The sequence below is a fragment of the Trichoplusia ni genome, chromosome 12 (genome assembly GCF_003590095.1).
Source record: "Trichoplusia ni isolate ovarian cell line Hi5 chromosome 12, tn1, whole genome shotgun sequence".
Lineage (NCBI taxonomy): Eukaryota > Metazoa > Arthropoda > Insecta > Lepidoptera > Noctuidae > Trichoplusia > Trichoplusia ni.
The window spans coordinates 7852466-7874249 of record NC_039489.1 but is presented as its reverse complement, the minus strand read 5'-3'; the positions used below and the strand labels follow the sequence as shown (position 1 = coordinate 7874249).

At 35.3% G+C, this 21784-nt stretch overlaps 2 protein-coding genes across 3 annotated transcripts in view; both read left to right on the top strand.

Moving 5' to 3' along the window:
- Window positions 1-21784, top strand: part of LOC113499141 — a 53676-nt gene that overhangs the window by 511 nt on the left and 31381 nt on the right. The window contains exons 2-26 of the mRNA XM_026879483.1: window positions 6131-6175; window positions 6253-6371; window positions 6777-6910; window positions 7297-7438; window positions 7821-7973; window positions 8539-8752; window positions 9273-9384; window positions 10024-10194; window positions 10745-10879; window positions 11295-11416; window positions 11769-11881; window positions 12348-12502; window positions 12998-13140; window positions 13638-13814; window positions 14180-14289; window positions 14728-14915; window positions 15386-15524; window positions 15871-16055; window positions 16939-17124; window positions 17666-17801; window positions 18416-18595; window positions 19045-19315; window positions 19675-19967; window positions 20329-20505; window positions 21076-21270. Coding sequence (XP_026735284.1) covers window positions 6131-6175; window positions 6253-6371; window positions 6777-6910; window positions 7297-7438; window positions 7821-7973; window positions 8539-8752; window positions 9273-9384; window positions 10024-10194; window positions 10745-10879; window positions 11295-11416; window positions 11769-11881; window positions 12348-12502; window positions 12998-13140; window positions 13638-13814; window positions 14180-14289; window positions 14728-14915; window positions 15386-15524; window positions 15871-16055; window positions 16939-17124; window positions 17666-17801; window positions 18416-18595; window positions 19045-19315; window positions 19675-19967; window positions 20329-20505; window positions 21076-21270 — 3995 coding nt within the window. The remainder of the gene's footprint in view (window positions 1-6130; window positions 6176-6252; window positions 6372-6776; window positions 6911-7296; window positions 7439-7820; window positions 7974-8538; window positions 8753-9272; window positions 9385-10023; window positions 10195-10744; window positions 10880-11294; window positions 11417-11768; window positions 11882-12347; window positions 12503-12997; window positions 13141-13637; window positions 13815-14179; window positions 14290-14727; window positions 14916-15385; window positions 15525-15870; window positions 16056-16938; window positions 17125-17665; window positions 17802-18415; window positions 18596-19044; window positions 19316-19674; window positions 19968-20328; window positions 20506-21075; window positions 21271-21784) is intronic.
- On the top strand, window positions 20-1335 carry LOC113499142. 2 transcript variants are annotated; one of them, XR_003401084.1, is made up of 2 exons: window positions 20-588; window positions 698-1335. XR_003401084.1 is itself a non-coding variant. In XM_026879484.1 (2 exons), the coding sequence occupies exons 1-2, from the start codon at window positions 289-291 to the stop codon at window positions 1109-1111; spliced, it is 582 nt and encodes a 193-aa protein (XP_026735285.1). In that variant the 5' UTR covers window positions 20-288; the 3' UTR covers window positions 1112-1335. The 2 variants fall into 2 exon arrangements, 1 of the variants encoding a protein (XP_026735285.1); XM_026879484.1 differs by having other exon boundaries at window positions 20-456.

Here is a 21784-nt window from a genome sequence, read left to right as displayed (position 1 = left end):
AAGTGGATCTTATGTAGGGTTGCCAACTATACTGTTTTAAACAGTATTATACTGTTTTTCACTAAATTATACTTTTTACTGTTTTACAAAAAAAAAGTATACAAAAATACTGTTTTCAGCATCGAAGCAGACGCTCAAAAATTTTTTTTGTCAGACAGAGGGCGCTCACTGCGCGCTCACTGCTGCAGCTAAAAACAAATCAAATCACACTAAGTTTCTGAACGAATCTGTCACTGTCAGTGTGCCTACTGTCACTGTCAGTGACAAATATTCAAGACTGTCAGTGTCATGTCATTCGTGTATGTTACAATTACTACTACGTTAAGTTCGTTATCAATATTTAACCGTTTTTTTGTGTGGAGTGAACCCTGTAGTGATAAGCTTAGTGTACAAAAGATGGAAAGTGATAGTGACACTACTCCTACAACGCCAAGAAAGAAAGCCAAACTATCGAAGGTAAAGCAAAAATATAAGCACGAATGGGAATGCCAATATGACTGGTTAACGAGTGATCCACTGTGCGAATATAATGCTAAATGCAAAATGTGTGCTTTAACATTTACAATTTCTCACGCAGGTGTTGGGCAGGTTCGGAACTTTCGTTTGCATCTTGCTTGATTTCCACTTATCAATTTTTGCTTAAATAATAAGATATTTTAGGTAACTATTTTACTATATTTCGTTTCCGTTTTTTTAGGTTAAACAACACTTGACCAGCAAAAAACACCAAGCAAAAATGGAAATGAGAAAATCTAGTGGATTGTTACAAAAGTTTTTTCCTAAAACTTCTGCTTCTACATCAGGCTTGTCTTCTAATGAAGATACCAAGTTAGCAGCGGCTGAGTTAGCGATGACATACCATACTGTCAAGCATAATTTATCATACAATAGCCAGGACTGTAGTATCAAATTAAATAAGATTATCTATGTTGATTCCAAAACAGCCACTAACTTACGATTGGCTAGGACAAAAATGGAGGCATTAGTGACCGAAGTTCTTGGCCCACATTCCTTGCAGTCTGTTATTGATCAGTTAAATAAAGACAATGTATTTTACTGTCTGCAAACTGATGCCTCCAATAAAAAAATATTAAATTGTTTCCTCTGGTAGTTCAATATTTTACCCCTAAAAGTGGAATACAACAAAAATTAATTGATTTTTATGAAAATCCAGATGAATCTGCCAATGGTATGTTTTCAGCAATTAAAAACTCCTTAGAGTCTTTGGAACTTCCTTTCAGTCAAATATCTGGTTTTAGCGCTGACAATACTAATGCAAATTTTGGACATAATCATTCATTATATACAAACATTTTAGAGGTTATTCCAGATTTAATAAAAGGAAATTGTCATGCCCATATTGTACACAATTCAGTGAAACATGCTATGAATTGTTTAAATTATGACATTGAGAACATTATATTAAAAATCTATAGCCATTTTTCTGTGTCAGCATGCAGAAGAGAAGAATTAAAAAGATTTGTAGCACTTGCTGAAGGAGAGTTTCATGAAATAAAACGACACATAGGAACTCGTTGGCTGTCACTTTTACCAGCGATTGATACAATTTTGCTTAATTGGATACCAATTTGTAATTACTTTGTTGATTTGGATGTTGACTGTCCAATGGTTATTCAAAATTTATTAATGTTAGATGATAATGTTAAAAATAAAGTTATTTATAGTTACCTTCTGTATGCTAGTCATATATTAAATGTTTTCAATAAAACAATTAAGAAATTAGAAGGAAATGATGTAACAATTTTAGATGTTTATAACACTATGACTGGTTTAAAGACTGAGCTAATTCAAAGAAAAAATGATAATTATTTTGGCCATGAAACAAAAAAAGTTTTAAATACCATTAGAGAGTCTTCCCAAGAAGTTTTTAATAGAACTATTAATAACTTTATACTTTTTATTGAAAAGGCTAATTTGTATTTAGAGAAATGGTTCGATTTCAGTCAGACTAATTGGCTTTCTTTAATTAGCTGTTTGTCATTGAAGTCTGCAGTGACATTTGATCATTTTGAGAAAATTATAGATAATCTAAATTTATATAGACTCAATATTGGTATGGATGATTTATATTCAGAATTAACAAATTTTAAAGTAATTTATGAGAAAATATCAGAAGACAAAAATTTTACTGAAATGAGTACTGGCCAAAAATGGAGCCATTTATTAGTTAACACTGCAGAAGAATTTAAAAACATTACAAAAATAGTCTCATATCTACTTTCTGTTCCCGCCACCTCAGCATTTACTGAAAGAGTTTTTTCAGTAATGAATGCTAAGTGGCGGGATGATAGAAACAGAGCATCCATCAAATTAATAAAAAACGAGCTCCTCATTTATTTTAACTTTGATATAAATTGTGATGAGGCATATGAAATTTTTAAAAAAGATTGTGAATTAATACGTTGTGCGAGAAGCTCAAAAAAATATGTATTTAAAGCAATAAATAAATAAAATACTGTTCGTTTTTCTAAAATACTGTTTGATAATCTTCATAGACCTGAATATACTTTTTTTCTTGTAAAAAAAGTTGGCAACCCTAATCTTATGCCTCTAAGGATTTGCGTTTTAGCATCTCTGTTCGTTATCTTGTCTGTCATGATTAGTTCTAACTCCAAGATTGGTTATAATGCTATAGTATATAGCTGCCTATAACAAACGTGTCCTTCTAAATTGAAGATCTGAGAATCTGAGACCAAGTTAATTTTGTCATTCAGTTATCGTCCAATCATAACGTAATTAATTCTTGATCTTTTGTAGTTTTTCCTACTGTTGCGGCGGTATTTAAGCCGTAGATATATTGATGTACCCACACAGCATCTCATACGCGTCATAGATCCTTTTGTAAATGAGAGCTAATTGCGATCTTCAAGTTTAAGTGGTTAACCTGCCGGTAGTAATCTAAGAACGTTAGGCTACCCAGATCCACGCATAAATCTAGTCATAATAGCTACAGTGTCAAAGTAAACTATATTATTACATAATTCAATCAAAGATTCTCGCAGTCTCTGTGACGATAGACTACCTATAGAAATTCTAATCAAGCTCTTTCGTAAGAACTGTCTTTAAGTACCCGCATATAGATTTACTTATTTCATGGATAGATTATTTCTTAGATTTCATGGATAGACGAGTGAAAAGGGACCCCCAGACACAAGGATGATTGAGTTGAAAAATGGTGGTATAGTTAATGACTAATCCGCTGCATTGATTTAAGTGTTGCCTCCCAAAGAGGTTGCGAGATGACGACTCAAAACTTGGTGAACTTACTTATGTATTTATTTAATAGTTACAACACAGAATACAAAACCTTATGAAAGAGGTGTACAAAGCACCGCTTATTTCTTTAAGAAATCAGACCTGCGAAAGAATAGAAAAATAGACAATACAAGCATCAAAAAGGCGAATATGACAAATACCATTTTTAACGAAAGAAGAAAATGAACACATTATTACTATGAAATATTCCAAATACATAAATGTATGTGATAATACTGACAGATTGTACCTACTTAGCTCTAACATCTTTCTAGCCTTGACTTGCGGTCAACATCAACCTACATAAACAGTTCAGTCAACAAAGACACAGACTATTTATCTTCAGATCAACTGGAAGTCTGGAACTGATTCCACAACTTCGAAATTAATTTATCTTAGAACCACAACATGGAAACGCTGCTTAAAAGTTGCGATAAACAAAACTTCTCTTTAAAATTTGATACTTGATTGTTCATATGATTTAATTAATTCGTCAGGATATAATATGCAAAGACAATATTTGCTGGAAGAAAACCCACTATTGGGTTAAGCTCGCCTTTTGTATACTTTTCCAGGTATTTTTCTTTATTAAATATTAATTAAAATAAAATTATATTAACAATATTTTAGAACTCGCTACTATCTTAGATAGATTGCTTTCAGAAAGTATTAATTTCAATCTTTATTAACGATACATTTCAACAATTTTCCTAAGATCTAGTACAACTTTAGACCCTCCACAAAATTAACAAGACTAGGAAGATGTGACGTCATAAGAACATCGGATGACGTGTGAACATGGTGCACGACCTTCACATTGCAACATTGAACTAACCTAACCTAACCTCCGATCTTAACAGCTACTTAAACCCAACAATTGAATAACAATAGTCTACTTAAACTACCCAAAACAGTTGCGAGTGAAATGTCACGTCATTCTATACGTGTAGATGAGTTCAATCAACTAAATTGATCTGTTAGCTCGCTGTTCCGTTCGGCGTGACATGTTTTATTGCGGGGCATTCCTGCCTTGTTTCTGACATTGTTTGACGGTCACGAACAAATTGTTTGCAGACGGATACTTGGTTTGGGGATATGTCTTTGAGGTATAACTGTCGTATCCAAGTCTCATCTTCTCGTATCATTGTGTTTTTTGCTAAACGTTGTTTTTGCAATAACTTCTAACCGTTTTGCGTTATACTTATTTATTAACGCGCTTAATATGAACAATACGATGGTGTAAATAAAAATAATCAAAATGCCATGAGTTGCTATTGTGCATTTGAAAGCAAAATAGGGCTGACACCTTGTAAAAAATATTAAAATTCTGTTGCTGACTGTACGAAACACTATCCAGATTTCAGTCCTTTCAGAGAATGTACTGGAACATATTATTTTTTAATTTAAAATTCTGGTTATGTGTCAAAAGATGCTTCATAAGAAATTATATTAAAATTAAGTTTCCTAGAAAATTAAAACCTGATTAAGAGCGTCAATTATAAACCTACTTATTTTTTTTCTTTTAAACATTGTGTCAGATATATTTAAGTTCTAGGTTTATCTACTATCATATTATACTTATTTTTAACCTATTCTTGTTCGCCCTTTCCATGCACGTTGGACCAAAGCGAAGACTAAGCGCGGAAAAGGGAACCCACCACCAAGTTACCAAGTATTCCTATTCATTCCCAAACAAAGTCATAATATCTCAAAGTCAAAGCCTTAAATAACACTCACTGACACCTCATATAGAATAGTACTGTGATTGTACTACGCCAAGGCAACTATGCAGAATGCCCATCTCTCCACTGACTGACCTATAAGGAAAGCCAAGGACCGCTTAAATTTACTATATTTTATCTACTCGGCTAAATCTGTGCGAATCATCTCTTGATTTATTATGCGTCATAAATTATGACCAAGGATACGCGGTATCCTTCGTGTATTGTCAACTTTTGCTTGAAAGATAAGAAGGTTCAAGGTGGTCTAAGTATTTTCCTTAAACGAAATAGGTTTTGTTCCATAAAGGTTCCATAGCTCCTCAGATATTATTTCGATCATTTTTTCGATTTTCAATCTAGCGTATCGTAAATATCTGTATATGTCTATCCGGTCTGCGGTTTAGCCCTTCATTGAAAAATTGCCGCATTTTCATCGTTCAATTTCACGCAAAAGGACTTCCTTATTAAAATGTATCATGATCCAATTACTTAAAGGTCCAATTTATATTGTGAAGACAATAACATAGAAACTTAAAATACAGCGATAAGAATGAGCTAAATACGTCCACAGTTAGACGTCAACACGTGTTTACGCTTGTTTAATTGTGTCTCAATGAGGATGTCTAATAGGCACATTATAATAAATATTGAATGGGCCGGCTCTCGCGATAACTGTTTGACTTGTGACTTCTTATTATGTCTTTAATGAAGGATGCTTAATTACTGGTATCGCTTTTACAATTTGTCATTGATTTATGTAAGACATTTTGCTACTTATGAGAAAATAAATGTGTTTAAATAATTGTGTACTTAGTAACTTGTAGGCCTGCAATAGATATTCTGTTCTAACGAATAGTCTTCCACTCTGAGAAATAAGAACTAATTAGAAGTTTAGGTAAAGCGGTCTACAATCATTAGTACCTTAAAAAACCTTTTTTTTCTTCCCGCTTCACATTTTTAATGTCATCAGAACCAAAAAAAAACGTAAAATGGAACGTATCTTAACTGTCATGTAGAAATGACATACGTAACGTTCACATGCTTTTTACAAACAAACAATGTTGGTAAACAAACCGAACCATATCTGATTTTTTCTTAAGAGACAGTTAATTATTCGACATTACTAATTTCAGATTCACTAAAGGATCCGTATATTTGTGGGCCACCGTCATGTGCACGTAAGTAGCATTACAAAAAGTGACATATACAATTGAAAACTTTTTAAATTAACTTTTTCTTTATTATTTTTTTTCAGCATCGGATAAGTTTAAGTATTTATTAGACGTAATCTACCATTATGAGTACAAAGTCAATGTGGAGACATACTTTGCTGGCTCTAGTAACAATCGATCTACTTTGGACGTCCGAACTATCGTAAGTAGTTTAATAATTGATTTGTGTTGTTCATTAAATATGTGATTTTTATTTATTTTACTATCTATGAAGATATATGGTACATCTTATGAACTAAAATTGCCCCACGAAACTGTAAAAACTGTTTGACTGTAACACAGTTTGTACTGTTTTTTCTTAGATTATTTAATTACTTGGAATTCTAATAAAGTATTTTAAAAACTCTAAACTCTAAAGTATGTCAGTAAAAACATCCTGCCACAAAGGTATATGCTGCCCTTTTTATACCAATACTATACATTAATTGCACAATTTAAATCTACAAGACATAGACTAGCATTGCTTTAGCGGCAGTACCCTTTATTTTAAATTGGCTAAAAATAATTTGGATAAGGTTAGCTCACCACGAAAAATCTTTTTTTACAGGCAAAGGTTCAATTCATAAGTCCATGTGAAGGGTTTCTGCAGCTGACAGATGTCACACTAGTGGATCAAGATGAGAACTATCCCGTGGAAAGGGCCGAGAAGTTCATACATGCAGTCTCCTTGTTTGATCTTAGGTTTGTTTCTTTGTCTATAGAACTGGAGCTATGTAGTAAGTCCAAGCACAGGCTTAGAATACTTCATACAACTAAGATTCATGTCTTGAATTTTAATCATAGAATTAGGTCAAATGAGCAAGTCTTTTTAAATTCAACCATCGTCAAGCATGATGCTTCAGACCACTTTAGTTCATTGATCAGACCTGTTTCTTTTGTGTCTTTATAAGCTTTTATTTAGTAAGGAAATCGTAATTCAATGTGTCAATAAAATTGTATTTATGAAGATATTCTCTATGCTATCCTATATGAAGTTCCATTTTAATTTATTAATTAGGTCTAATTGCAAGGACAATAGAGTTTAAAATGAATTTTCCTCCTAGTGTTTATCTATAATCCAATCACAGATTCGCCTTCCATGATGGTATCATATCAGAGATATGTCCGGAAGGAGAGGAACCTGACTGGGTGCTCAACTTCAAGAGAGCAATACTGGCTCTCTTTCAGAACTCCATGAAAAGATTTGATATTAACTTCAAAGGTGTTGAGGTATTTATGTTTTCCTATATTGTCCATCATAAAAATAATTACTAAGATTGCACTGAAATTTTTTGTTGCTTTCTTTACCATAGCTAAAAGTGCTTATTCCGTCAGACAGATGTTGGATACGCATTTTCTTGCGTAAACAATAAATGAATGGGATACATTGATTTAAAATCGTTAGTGACGTCACTTACCAGTAAGCTGTTTACTAGCTAGTGATGTTACTAGACCCCACTACCATACATTTCATAAGAGATTTTAAACTTTGTAACCTTTTAATGATTTGATTTATCGAAAAATACGTATTCAATATTTTAGACAAATATCCTGATTGATACTGTCAAAATATTTCTGCTTGATTACAAAGACCATGAATTTATGTCCACAGCAAGACATCCACGGCACTTGCAGTGTGGACTACGCGGTGCGAGAGCAGGAGAACACCAGTCTGATACTGGTGAAGACTCGCGACCTCTCGCAATGCAGAAACAGATACAAGTACATGTCGATACTGCAGACTGTCCGCTATGACTTCCAGAGTGTGAGTATTTGTGGCTGTTATTGTTATTGTTAAACATTGTCTACTTAAGTGTGCCCTTTTTTTCGATGGGAATCATCAAATAACTTCTTCCATTTCTGGTTTAGATGATAGGACCGACGGACTTCTACTGACTAAAACCCACCTATCTTCCTTCTTTTGCCTTTTGTGTACACAATCACAGGGCCACAGTAAACCTTTCCTTGGATTTTTATTATCTCTTTCCTGGTGGTATTGCATGAAACAATAGTGCGACAATTGCACTTAATAAGCTGTGAAGGAGCCCTTCCTTCACAGCTTATTAAGTGCATATCTGTCCATTGCATTTTAATTTTTAATACGTGCTAGATAGTGGCGAATTTTCAACATATTTTATTTTGAACTTGTCGTAAATTAACGCAAATAGTTGAAACCTTTTTAAGGCACCTAATCAGTTGTAAATAAGTGGTTATAATTAGTCCGTTATATCTTAGTAAGCAAGCATGTTAAAATACACAAAACTATTTTGGAAACCTACCTTGACCTACCTTAACAAAATTGTAAAAATAAACTCTCACATTCGTTCCAGAAATTCCAAACATGGCCGGTACTAAAATCAGAGAGCAAGTGCCGCATTACGGTAGACCATCACATCTACAAAGCGGTGAACTGCCGAGAGCGACATCTGTTCGAACCATTCTCTGGCAAGAACTCTGGAGCCATGACCACTGTGATACAAGATCTGGTGTTGTTGAGAGAGGTTAATAAAACCGATACTGAAGTTATTGAGTCGCAGCCGAAAGGTAAGATATATGACGTACTTTTTTGAAGTCTCTGCTCAAATAATTATGCACTTTATGTCTGTCTATATAAAGTATGTTGTCGAATGTCCTTTTTAGAGCCGTATTTGCTGTCTCTGCTCAAATAATTATGCACTTTACGCCGATCAATTTAAAGTATGTTTTCGAATGTTCATGGAACAATGAGCAACTTTAGAGGAGCGTAATATTACAAAAAGTGCCTCGTTTTTTATACGTTGTGGTCATCTTCCAGTCTAACGTGATGCAGCTACTTACCCACGCAATATCGAATATGAATTTTGTGTCCACAGCAACAAAGTTTAAAATTGAGTTTCAAAAACAACTGTTCAGATGCTCTGCCGATCTACTGCTCCTGTTCTGTTAATGAAGGATATCAGAGTAAAAAACTATTTCATTTTTAAATTTATTTAGATTTCGTTAAATCTGGTTATCGCCCTGAATAAAAGTATCTTTATGATACTTGATCCCAATCTTGAGTTTAATTTTATCATATGTATTTCAGCTTGGGCAGTGATACCCAGACGATCAAACTTGTTGCATCATCATCTTGTCTACGTGGGTGACGACACCGGCGGTCTTAAATCGGCTAGGGATGTACTCAAGTTGCTCTGCATGTAAGTACATTGTGATATTACAACAACTCCAAAGTTACTTATGTAAATACTAGCTGTTGCCCGCGACTTCGTCCACGTGGTTAGAAGATATAAGTTATAATTTATACCTGCCTTCTATCTATCTATCTGCCTTCTATCTTGTAGGATTCAGTCAGCGTTTGCAATGTAAGCGCAAAAAATGTGTTTTTTTACGACCTCACATTAGAAACCTCAAAAATTGTAGCCTATGTGTTATTCTGATGCATAAGCTATATTGTGCTAAAGTTTCATTCAAATCCATTCAGTAGTTTTTACGTGAAAGAGTAACAAACATCCATACATCCATACTTACAAACTTTCGTCTTTATAATAGTAGTAGGATGTGTGTGAAAGTGTTCTTCTTTATCTAGTCAACCCCTAGTTCTATACATAACTACTATACGTTTTCTCTTCAAATTAATTTACAGAACCAATTCGTATTAATCCAGATACGTTTATTACACGTTTTCTTAACAGACAGAGAACTTAGCAAGTGGTGAAGATTTGGCTACACAGGGTGTTGTCTATTAAGATCTTCAAAAAGACCCACACGGCACACCCCGACTTAATCAATTTTGATCCGTCTATATCTATGCATCTCAATTATGTCCATGACTGTAGGGTAAAAGACACAACAGCGGAGAACCAGCACACGTCCAACGTGGACCAGAACATGGACAGCGGGTCGACAGTGGGCCTGTGGGGCCGCCTGGTGCGCGCGGCGCGGCCGCTGCACTTCCCCGCGCTGTCGCAGCTGCTGGCGCGAGCGCCCAGCATCTGCAAGTCTGCTACGTAAGTTTCTGGGTGATGTTGTGGAAGGGTAAATTGTAACGTAACTTAACGCCATACAAGATAATTTTGTCTGGTTTCTCTTTCTTTCATTGTCGGAAAGCAAACTTTTTGTTCTTTATTTAGCTTGAGTTATCAGTTCTATCGAGCGTTCCGTGATTGTTTTTTTTATTTGAAGATCTCCAGAGAAGTTTCCATAACGTTCAAAAGATTTTTAGGCAGAATAAAATATATTTTTTTCTAACTAATTTGATCCTTGACGCTCCGCTTGCGGGTGCGATCACAATGAGTTTGGGTTGGTTATCTATACCACAAAGTCAACTCGGCGCAATGAATAAAACGGTGTGGATTGCACGAAGTGGAGTGCCATCAAATCCGATAGAAATCTATTTTCTTTTGTTCGCGGTAGTCTGCGAAAGCACTCCATCGCTTTCCCCGGAGAAGAATTAATAAAAGCGGTTATATTATACCAATTTAATTAGCCAGAAAGTAACTTTATAGAATTTACTCTTGTATTCCACCATAATTGATCAATTTCTCATTCAACCTACAGCAAACACATCCTAGACGCTCTACCCTACATCGCCAGCCCCGGTTCGGTGGAGCTGATCAAAGACATGCTCATGAAGGAGGACGTCGACCAGGAGACCAGGCACGAGTGGCTCATGTCCATGGCTATGATACCTAGGTAAACATAATTTAATAAATATATTGTATGTTTTATTAGGTTAAATCTCTGAAATAACTGTACCAATATTTGAATGCTGTCAAATTTACAGGATATGTAAAACAAAAAATGCAGTAATTTTATTTTTACAATGACTCCCTTGAAGGATTTTTTTTCCATTTTGTGTGTACATAAATAATAAATAAGGATGATTCGTTATTAAATGATGAAACGGTTTACTAACGTCTATTTATAGAGTTTGTCTGACTGGTTTTGGACCTAAACCGAGTCCTTAATCATGAGCTGATTCAGAAACTCGCCATGAATACGCATTATTAAATATATGGCGGTACTTGCTAAAAAAGCAGTTTATTTCTAACTATATCTTTCTTATTCACAAATTTTGAAACATTTTCGCCCAAACGTTTTGTTGCAGACCAAAGCTCTTGATGCTGGACAGCATGCTCGAGTTACTTCAAAAACAAAAGAACGACAAAGTGATTAGTTTCACTGTGTCTTCTATGGTACACTCATATTGCAAGCATAGTGGGAAGGAATGTAAGTATACAGATATTTTTTGTTATATTGAAGTACATAGTTATTTTTTACTCTTATTACTTAATTTGTTGTGTCGCCTTGATTTACTTCAATAAATTTAGTTAATTCGTTGTTAAGACAACTTTAAAGCAGAAGCAGTCAGTATTAATAAAGAAAAGTTATTTTAATTAAATGATTTGAAAATCCTTTTGCCTTGCAGTTACTACTTGAAAATTACGACTAATAGTTCTGTAATAGTGAATAATATTGACTTTGGACTTACTTTAAAATAACTTGCGTTTTCTGCCACTTTTAAAGGTTCCGTAACCAAGTACTCCAAGAAAAGAGGTTTATATTCTTCTCATTTTTGCAGTACGTGAATGCTGCGAAGAAGAAACACCAAGAGCGATTTTAGAAGAGTTCCAAACTATTGTGAAGGACATTTCAAGTAAAGGAGTTATTAAGACAAGGGAGGACAGGAATAATGTAAGATTTTTATTAATCATATCAGCAAGTTAGTCCTAAAATTCAAGCTCAACCACAAGAGCACTTAAAATCAGAATTTGTAGTGACGTCATACTTTGAAAAACAAATGCAATAAAACTTTTTTATAGAAGGACCTTATTTGACGGAGCAATAAAAAATAGCACTCTCGGTTGGTCAGTGACATCGGAAGCTTACTTGATTAAGTGATTAATGCCTCTAGCCAGAACTTACAGATTTGAATCCTGCCTAAGGTTTTAATTCGTCCAAATACATACCTACCATTTTTATAAATATTTGTTGTTACTGAAGTTCGAAAACTCTTCTCAAACAAATAAAGTCACGAAATAAAAAGTATTCACCTTCGAATATCATGCTGTCCTTTTCATCTGATATAACAATGACAATGACAACAACAGTCGACCTTTTCTAAACGTCATTATTGAATACTGGCTGTTAACATTCACAGATTATAATAGCAATCAAAGCGTTGGGCAACATCGGAGGTTTCAAACAAGACTTCGCTGATATACTGATCAACATTATCGGCGACAGTTACGCGCCCGTACCCGTTAGACTGTCCGCTGTGGATGCCTTTAGACGGACGCCTTGCGATGAAACACGGTAATGTATTTCGAAAAGAGTATAATATTTATATAGTTTCATAACTCAGTATAAAACAAACGGTGGTCATATTTTACCCGCCTCGACACTTACTTTCTTGAAGAAAGTTATAGTCTGGGTTGAAAAAGAAAATTGAAATCTTTTACATTTTTTTGATCTACTGGTAACTGATGAGCAGACGACATTAAAAAAACTTTATTCTAAAAATAATCTTATTTCTGCTATATTTTTAATGCTAAGGATAAGAGGCAAAGAAGAATGACATAAAATTGGATTTCTATCCCCAACGGTGTGTTAGTCAAAGCTGTCTGACGATAATTTGCTACGCCCACTTTTACTTCCCTTTATTCTTAAAGTTGATAACTGTCCGCCTTTTTGGGGCTATTTTTAAACCCGTTTGAATACTAAAGAAGTTTTAATGAAAAATCACCTTTCCATTTTATTCCTGTCCTTTTCCCCCTCATTACCATAATATATATATTTCACCTTCCATAGTGAATACTTCCTAGAGAACTTCCGCGCGGACTACATGAATATCGAAGTACGATTAGCTTCGTACTTGCAAGTCATGAAGTGTCCCGACCTGGGCACGCTGAGGAAGATCTTCCATAGCTTGAGGGATGAGCCTGTTAATCAAGGTAGGTTATTGCATGGTACTGAGTTGATGGTTAAACTTTTAGGAATATATGTTTAAAAAAAAAATCTCAAAGGTAATTGCTTGAGATTTTTTGTTTTATCTTTTGTGGATGAAATATGAATTTTACTTTTTCTTGCCTTTGTGTTTTATTTTATCTCATGTAGAGCAAGACTTTACCGAAAGGCTTTTGTAAATTTGCGGGTGAGATAAATGGTATTTTCTCCTTTTGTTTGTTGCGACCTGATACAAGTCTATAAAAAAGTCAATCCCTGGATTATTTTATGATCAAAATGGCGAAGTTGATCAAAAATGCTGACTTTTTGTTAAATGTGGCCACAGTGTACATAAAAACTGCAGACATCTTAATGGTATAAGCCTTTCCAGTAGGTCTTCATTGCTAATCATCGCCCTCATTGTAAATGTCTCTTGCAGTATAATAAATAATTGAGTACGAATATAAACGAACACCATAAATCCCCATCAACCATTTCTTTCTAGCCACAACCTTCGTATGGAGCCACTTGAAGAACCTAGCAGAGTCTTCTCTCCCGTCCCGGGTAGAGATCCAGGGCCTACTGTCCGGGAACCAGGTGCCGCACCTGGAGGACAGCCCGGACTTCAGGATCTACTCCCGGAATTATGAGCAGGGCGTGTTCTTTGACCAGTATAACGCTGGTAAGTGGATGGGGAAGCTCTTTTTAAGTTTTTTAGAAATTAAGTTTAGGTGTTCAGGCAGTGATACTGCCAGTGATTGGCTAAAAGTTTGACGTCTGTCTATCTGCGGCTTCATAGCTGATGTCTAGATGATGCTTTTATAGTCGAGGGCTTTTTTATATTACAAAAGACAGATTTGACTTTGAAACATAGATTTTTTTTTAATCAAATATAAAGGCAATGCCGAGCTTTGCAAATATTGTGTAAACGTCAAGTATCCCATGTGCATCCCTGTCAAATTACACAATGTAATTATTTTATTTCCACCCTACCCCACTACTTCTACAACTGCCTACCCTACTGTGATAGTAATTATTTGTGTTCAGGTGGTAACTACGAAGCGAACGTGGTGTTCTCACCGGACTCCTACATACCGAGATCTATGTCTGTGAACTTGACTGTCGACATGTTTGGCGAGTCTATCAACTTGTTTGAGGTAAGTCTACTGAAGAAAAATTAATTAGCGTGATGTGTATGTGTAAATTTTGGTGTTCGTGTGGATGGAAAATAACCTTTCAGCCAGTATTCGATTTAGGACTTAAAAATGATAAACAATAATGTTTCTAATAATCAGTATAATTTTTTTTAAAAAAGATTACATATTAAATCTAATACTACACACATATAGACCTATGTATATACAGTCGTTTATTTGATATGTTTTGAATAACAAATCAAATCTAGATTGTTTACCTTTTTCACATGCCTAAAGTAATGAAATAGGTCAGTTACTAGTTTATGGCTTATTTTTGTGACTAAACTAAATGCAAAAAGCATTTAGCATACATAGTGGAAATGATATTTTAGTACATTTTCACCATTTGGTTGCATAGCGATTCGACAGTTTAACACATAATAAACTCCTGTTTCATAGATGAAAATCCGTGCAGAAGGCTTTGAGCGATACTTCGAGCGTTTCTTCGGTAACAACGGCACGTTAAACAAGGACAAACTGACGGAAAAGGTGAACAACCTGCGTTTCTTCCGTTCCACCAACGAGGCGGACGAAGTCAGGGAGAAGATCGATAGTCTAGAGTACAAGAATGAGGCTTTGAAACATAGGTAGGTGTTTAAAATGATAACTTGTACAATAGATTATAGATAAATGAACACGTTATCAACGTTTGAAATAATATATGATGAACACATGCATGTTTTTCAAAAAAAAGACGTGAATTTGATGGTTTTTTTTGTTACCTCAAGCCTTCTGATAAGATGAACTGATTTTGATGATACAGAACCTCGTTCAGGATGAACTGATTTTATTAAAACCTTTATTTTTCATTTAACTTAAAATATCTGTCAATTGGTCCCATAAAAACATGCCATGTTTGGATCAGTAATTTCAGTTTGAAAAGGTTATATGTTTTTGCTTTAAAAATATTATTACATTTACCTATCGAAGAAGGCTAAGGGCCTTATAACATCTCGGTGGGCCAAAGCAAAACAATTGCAATATCCCAAGACTATATAAATTACGGTATAAATACTATGTTCAATGGTTTTTTAATGATCATTTCCATTGATTCCAGGTTCCCAATGGCAGAATTAGGTATCAAAGTATTTGGAAACGAAATATCATATTGGAACGCTGAAGGTGATTATGAAATTATGAAGTCGTTAGCAAGATTGAATCCGCAACTGAGAGTCCTGGAAATACTTTCTGGAAAGGTTAGTACAACATTTTTTATCATTTTTAGTGACTATTTGACAAAACGAAGGCCACACTTAGTCATTTTATCTTAGTATTTTATTGTTAATTTTGAAAACATCTGTCATTTAATAATTTATCATAAATTCTCATTTGTAAAAGAGCAACGTGGAAAAAAATATCTCCTGTAATCACATTTAATATCTTCTCAAATTCTGTTTTTCATTAAAAATATACTACTTCTATCTATACTTTATAATATGATACTCTTATTTATTAGATTTTGTATGTCATACGTCGTATATAAATGTATTTTCTTTCTTTCTTTCTTCCATGTACCATTCTAAACCCATTGTCCATCAACAGGAGATATCATACAACAAGGCCTCGCTATTCCTAGACACGACATTCTCGGTACCGACCGGCTCTGGTCTCCCGATGAACATGAACCTCATGGGCACCAGCTACGTCAACACAAAGATGTCCGGTACCGTCACTGATAAGTATACCAAGTCAGGGAATTTGGACTTTGAAGGGAAGTTGAGACCGAGGTGAGTTGAGCGATATATCCATAGATGTATATGATTCCTATTTTGCCTCCCACTTGCTATGGAGGGAAGTGGGACGTTTTTCTTACTCCTCCTTTTAATAATTTGATTCATTTTGTTGAGGGTTCCAAAGCACACCCCCTGGGAAACACCGAACTTAAGTGTTTCGGTTGTTTTCGTGGGTGTCATTGTATCCTGGCTTACATATACGTATATGATATAGAGCTTGTAGGTATAGATGAGTACTAGTAAATAGTGAACAAAACACAATCATATTTAAACTACACTTTAAGTCAAAGTATTTTTTCTATATTATTGTTTATTACACGAAACTTAATTAACCTTATTTAAATGTTGATGACCTGATCATCATTTTTCGTAATAAAGGTATACCCAAGTTTCTTTCTAATTATTAGACCACTAGCTGTTGCCCGCGACTTCGTTCCCGTGGGTAGAAGATATATGTTATGATTTATACCTGCCCTGTTTTTTCACATTTTCCATTGTACCTATCTTCGCTCATATTAGTCGCAGCGTTTATAGCCCAAAGCCTTCCTCGATGAATGTTCTATTCAACACAAAAAGAATTTTTCAATTTGGACCAGTAGTTCTTGAGATTAGCGCGTTCAAACAAACAAACTCTTCAGCTTTATATATTAGTATAGAGTATAGATGACTATATGAATAAATTTCTTTATTTCTATATATACAAAAAAGTGGAAATTATTCCGTGTCCGATTTCCAATGCTTGCAAAGTTATATTCCAAAATGCAATAGGTATTCTTCTTCAAGATGCTACATGGGGTCAAATCTGCAAAGACAATTTCTTTATAACCCTTTCAATTGGATGACCTTAATAACACTTTGTGACCTTTTCCATTACCAGTGTCGCAGTAAACATAGCAGCTACAATGAGCGTAGACGCGGGCGGGCTCAGCTCTAGCGGCATTCGAGTGAACTGGCGCCTCTACACCGCTACAGCAGTAGAGGCTCGCCTTAGTATCCGCGGGATGGCGCTACTGAGGCTTGACCTCTCTCTGCCTATTGATAAGCAAGAGATCTTCGCTGCTAAGTAAGTATTATTATGGAATTGTAACGTTTCTGTCAAAGGACTCAATAGGCATGACCTTTTTTTTTCAATTTATTTCATGTTGTTTTAAGAATGATAATGTATGCGTATTTTGTCTTTTGCCTTGTAAATATAAGTTGACCAAATTGCATTGAAAGAAACATACGCGTGACGACATTTTTGTTTTTAAATTTTGTGAAGTCATGTTACAAGCCCCGCTCTCCTAAGCTTTAAAACCGTTTAGCTTTGTTAATTTTTATTGTTCACATAAAGGAAAAATATATGCCCAATATTTTTTAATAATCTAGATAGAAATATCCTACTGAATATTATAATGCTAAAGTTTGTATGTATGTTTGTTCCTCTTTCACCAAGGGAAAGGGTTTCGTCGAAACTTGGTACACATATAGTTTTTAACCAGTATTGGGACCATGGCATGGTTTTATCCCGATTTTATGTTCCCTTAGAATAATTTTCGATTCGTATCGGGTCGGCCTCCGATCAACAGCGAAAACAAACATATTAAACACCCATACTATTTTAGATCGGAACTGATAATCCTGCACGGTGATAAGGAACTGCAACAGCAAGGCTTGAACAAGAACAGGATAGAACAGAACACGTGCAGCTGGTCCACCTTCGATAAAGCCATCGGTATCAAGATGTGTGCCTCTTATCAGGTAAGTGGGGATACTGCTTTACGATGTTACTAGTAAGTGGAAAGAATATGGATATTAACAGGAGGGCTAGTGCACAAACTTAAAAACGCTCAGCGAGGAATGCAGCAAGATTCTTTGGAAGATAAAACCAGAAAGGAAATCACCCGGAGAAGAACTAGAGTGACTGATATACCTTGTAGAGTTCGCAAGCTGAAGTGGTAGTACGCTGACCATGTGTGTCGATAGACCGATGGCCGTTTGAGCAGATTTCTTGTGTGAAGAGCACGACGTGGTAAACCCAGTATAAGATAGCATTCACCCCGATACTGTCGCAAAATGGTCAAAAAAGATTATAGAGATCTGTAATCTGTATCATTGGTTTATTCAATATAATCAATAAAAGCAATACAACCGACTTCAAATAAAAACTACTGAGACAAACTTTATTTATGGATCCAAATGACAGCTATTCCACGTTAAAAAAAAATCGGTTCAACCAGTCCTAAGTGCTGAGACCGTACTTAAAAATACCGACGAATTGTCAACCTCTTCCTTTTTGACTTCGCTTGAAAACAAACTATTTTGTGTATGCCATGTATGAACCCTTATAATTTATACGTTTATTTTTATTTCAGTTCCCGAACATGACGAATCTGCACAACGCCCCTTACTTCTTAATGAGCGGGCCCGCTAAATACATTCTGTCGTTAGAGAAAGCTGACCCTACAGCTAACACCTACGCCTTCCAATACAAATGGGACAAGAACGAGACGAATAACGTCATCAGTTTCTCATTTGATACTCCAGATAGTAAAGTAAGTAGCTTTAATAATATTTAGCTTTGTATTTACCAGTTAAAGTATGATAGAATGTCTGAAAATCTTTTCTGTTTAGTGTAACAGATTAAGCCTATATTAAGGGTATGGCAATTTTAAAATCTTATACTTATGAACGGTTGGCCGAGTGGTAAAGGTCACCAGGCACAATCCCCTGAGCTTAATTTGTTTTGCTACCGACAAATATGTTTTTTAATTTCTTCAGCATTCGCCAATAACCGTGTCTTTTTTGTCGGTTCGACATGGCTGAGGGTCGTAGATATGAAGTTAAGAAGGTTTCATATCGTAGAAGTCAAGCCAATAATCTGATATTCCTATTTCTACCTTCTATCCCCAATATTTAAATTATCCAAGTCACGCCAATCGAACGAAAAACGACCGAAAACACCACAACACACACTCAAACCCCAACTAAATTTCTTCAACAGGAAAAACGTATGATCAACGCCTTACTAAGCATATCAAACACGTCAAGCTCCGCCTTACTCACTCTCCAATCAGAGAAAAGCACTCTCAAAGCTAAGGCTATGTACCGCAACATGCCGTACGATAAGTCTCTCTCAGCTAGTCTCGATGTGGACGGCAGGAAACAGTTTGACACTGTGATGTCACTGAAGAGACATGATATAAAGTACGGGTACGTCTGGATACCTCATGCGTACTGGGTGGTCGATAATGAAAGGATTGCTGAGATGTCTGGTGAGTTTGACATTTATTAGTTTGTAATTTGAGTATAAACGAAAACCTGTACTGAGCTGATGACTGACTGTAACTAGTGTAGTTATACCGCGATAGCCAGACACTTGAAATTTTCACAGATAATGTATTTCTGTTGCCCGCTGTGACAAGAAACACTAAAAATAAAGATTAACCGTTGTTGGTTGGACAGTCAAACATTTGATTGTTGACCAATTTTTAACCCAAAAAGTACAGATCCAATGAGTCGATACACTAACAGATTTTATGATTTATTTAATCACATACGCGCCATCTACCCAGTTTTCATAGTTTTAACAGTCTGTAACTCCCTATAAGAAAAAATACATTACCCGTTACAGGTGTCATAAAAGTAAAAACAAAAGGCAGTGTGACCCAATGCGACGTTGACGCGGAATTCCAAACCAAACAGCTGGCCAGTCGTCTGATAGGCTACTATACTATCAACGGACCGACACACGGTGCCAAACTACAGTTCGACTATCAGTTTTACAAGAACCCCAAACAAACTATCAAGATTGAAGGAGTTTATAGTGAGAAGACCGGCGCTTTCAGACATGACTTGTATGGGGATCTCTCTATGCAGTTCACTGCCTACCCTTGGTATAACTTCTATACGGTTTTGAGGAATATTGTGAGTATTTTTCTTTTATTTTTATTGAGTTATTTTTAGTATTCGACAAGTTATGATTAAAGAATGGTTGTAGTTTGGACTTTGAAATTTAATCACTGTAATTTTGTATTTTTGTTTAGCATAGTAATGGATATTTTGGTTAAGATATTTTAATTACATTTTACTATGTTGCTACAAAAAGAGGTTTTTGAAAAGTTGCAGTTTGAAATGCAACCTTAATTTTTTTGCTTTATTTGCTAAACTTAACAATAGTCATTAAAAAAGCGGTTTGCAACCTTATCTTCAGGCTATAAAAGTAATAAGTGTTGACATTCAAATTGCTACAAATTCATTAAGAAGATCAAACAATTTTTTTTTCTAGAAAACCCAATCTCACATGGAAGTGGGTTTCAACGTGAGTGCATCTCGAGAAACGAAGTTAGACCCCGCCTTCACTTTCGGCTTCCAACGCGCGGAGCGTCTGACCGGCATGAAGCTCGATACGAGACTGACGCTGCACCGACCAAGACTCATCGATATGAGGTTCCAGTTTGAAGGAGTGAGTACTTAGTTATTACCATAACTAGTAAAAAAAGTTTCTTGAATTGTATTGAATGAATGAAACGGTAAATTAAAGAAGAAGGTGAGGTAATAAACGTTGTTTAGGAGTCATAGAGGTATAGAAAATACTTTGCATGTATTAATATCGCACATGGATTATGAAAGTTATCGAAAATACTTCATACACTGCCATTGTTTCATTGTGAAGTCATCATTGTCTACTTAAAGCGGAGCTCTAGCCTTTAAGGAAACAAACCTCCGCTTAGTATAGTCTAGTACACGGAGTAACGTTGTCGCACTTTCACAATGTTCTGCCTTAAGAGTTCATAACACTGACACGTTCTACTGCCATTATTCAGATTTCAGCATTGTTTAAATGAAAGTAAAGACATAGTATCATGGAAGAATGAAATTTCTTCATGGTCACTCCTCACTCCCCTTGTTTAGAAAAAAGTGGCAAGAAGAGATTAAGGCCTTTACCCAGCAACACGAAAATGTATGACAAAATGGGCTAATAATAATAATTATCATTCATCAACAAATCACTCATTTATCAACCCTATTTCAGATCGGTCCAAAATACACCGCTCTAGCGCTTCTAAACTTCAACCCTAAATCGCGAGAGATCTTAATCTCAGGGTCTTTGTACTTCCCGCCCGGGACCCAGTTGTATTTGAACGCTGAACTCAACATGACACTGCCGACCTTACACCCTTGTGTCATCAAGACCAAAGTTCATGAGAAACAGCTGAATGATTATCAAGTAAGTAATTGTGTATAGTATACATTTGTAGCTATTCAGGATTTCAGGTTATGTTCGTAATTTTCGTCACGGCATTGAATGAAGGGATCTTTATTTTAGGAAACAAGTTTAAAAATAAGCTTTCTCGAAGCTAGATAATCTAAGCCTCTTCAGATGTTGTTAAAAAGAAATCTGTATTTAAAGATTCTTTGACTATGCATCCGTGCTGACAAATAATCTGAATCATAAATCCAAGTGGTTTACCCCCGTCAAGCACTACTGTGCTTGACTTGCCGGGGGTTCAAACCTCGCAAAGGCATATTCAAAGTCTTTGTGCGTGTTACTAAGACAGTAAAAACCCCATTGGCATAAATCCACTGAACAATTAGAAGATTCTCTATTCTGAATTGCATGTGACCGAAACAATAAAACAACCCTGCAACATAAATCCTCTGTACAACTAGAAGATTCGGGATTCTAAATAATTAAGAAAAGAAAAACGAAAGTTTTTCAGAATCATTCTCCACCCATTTAT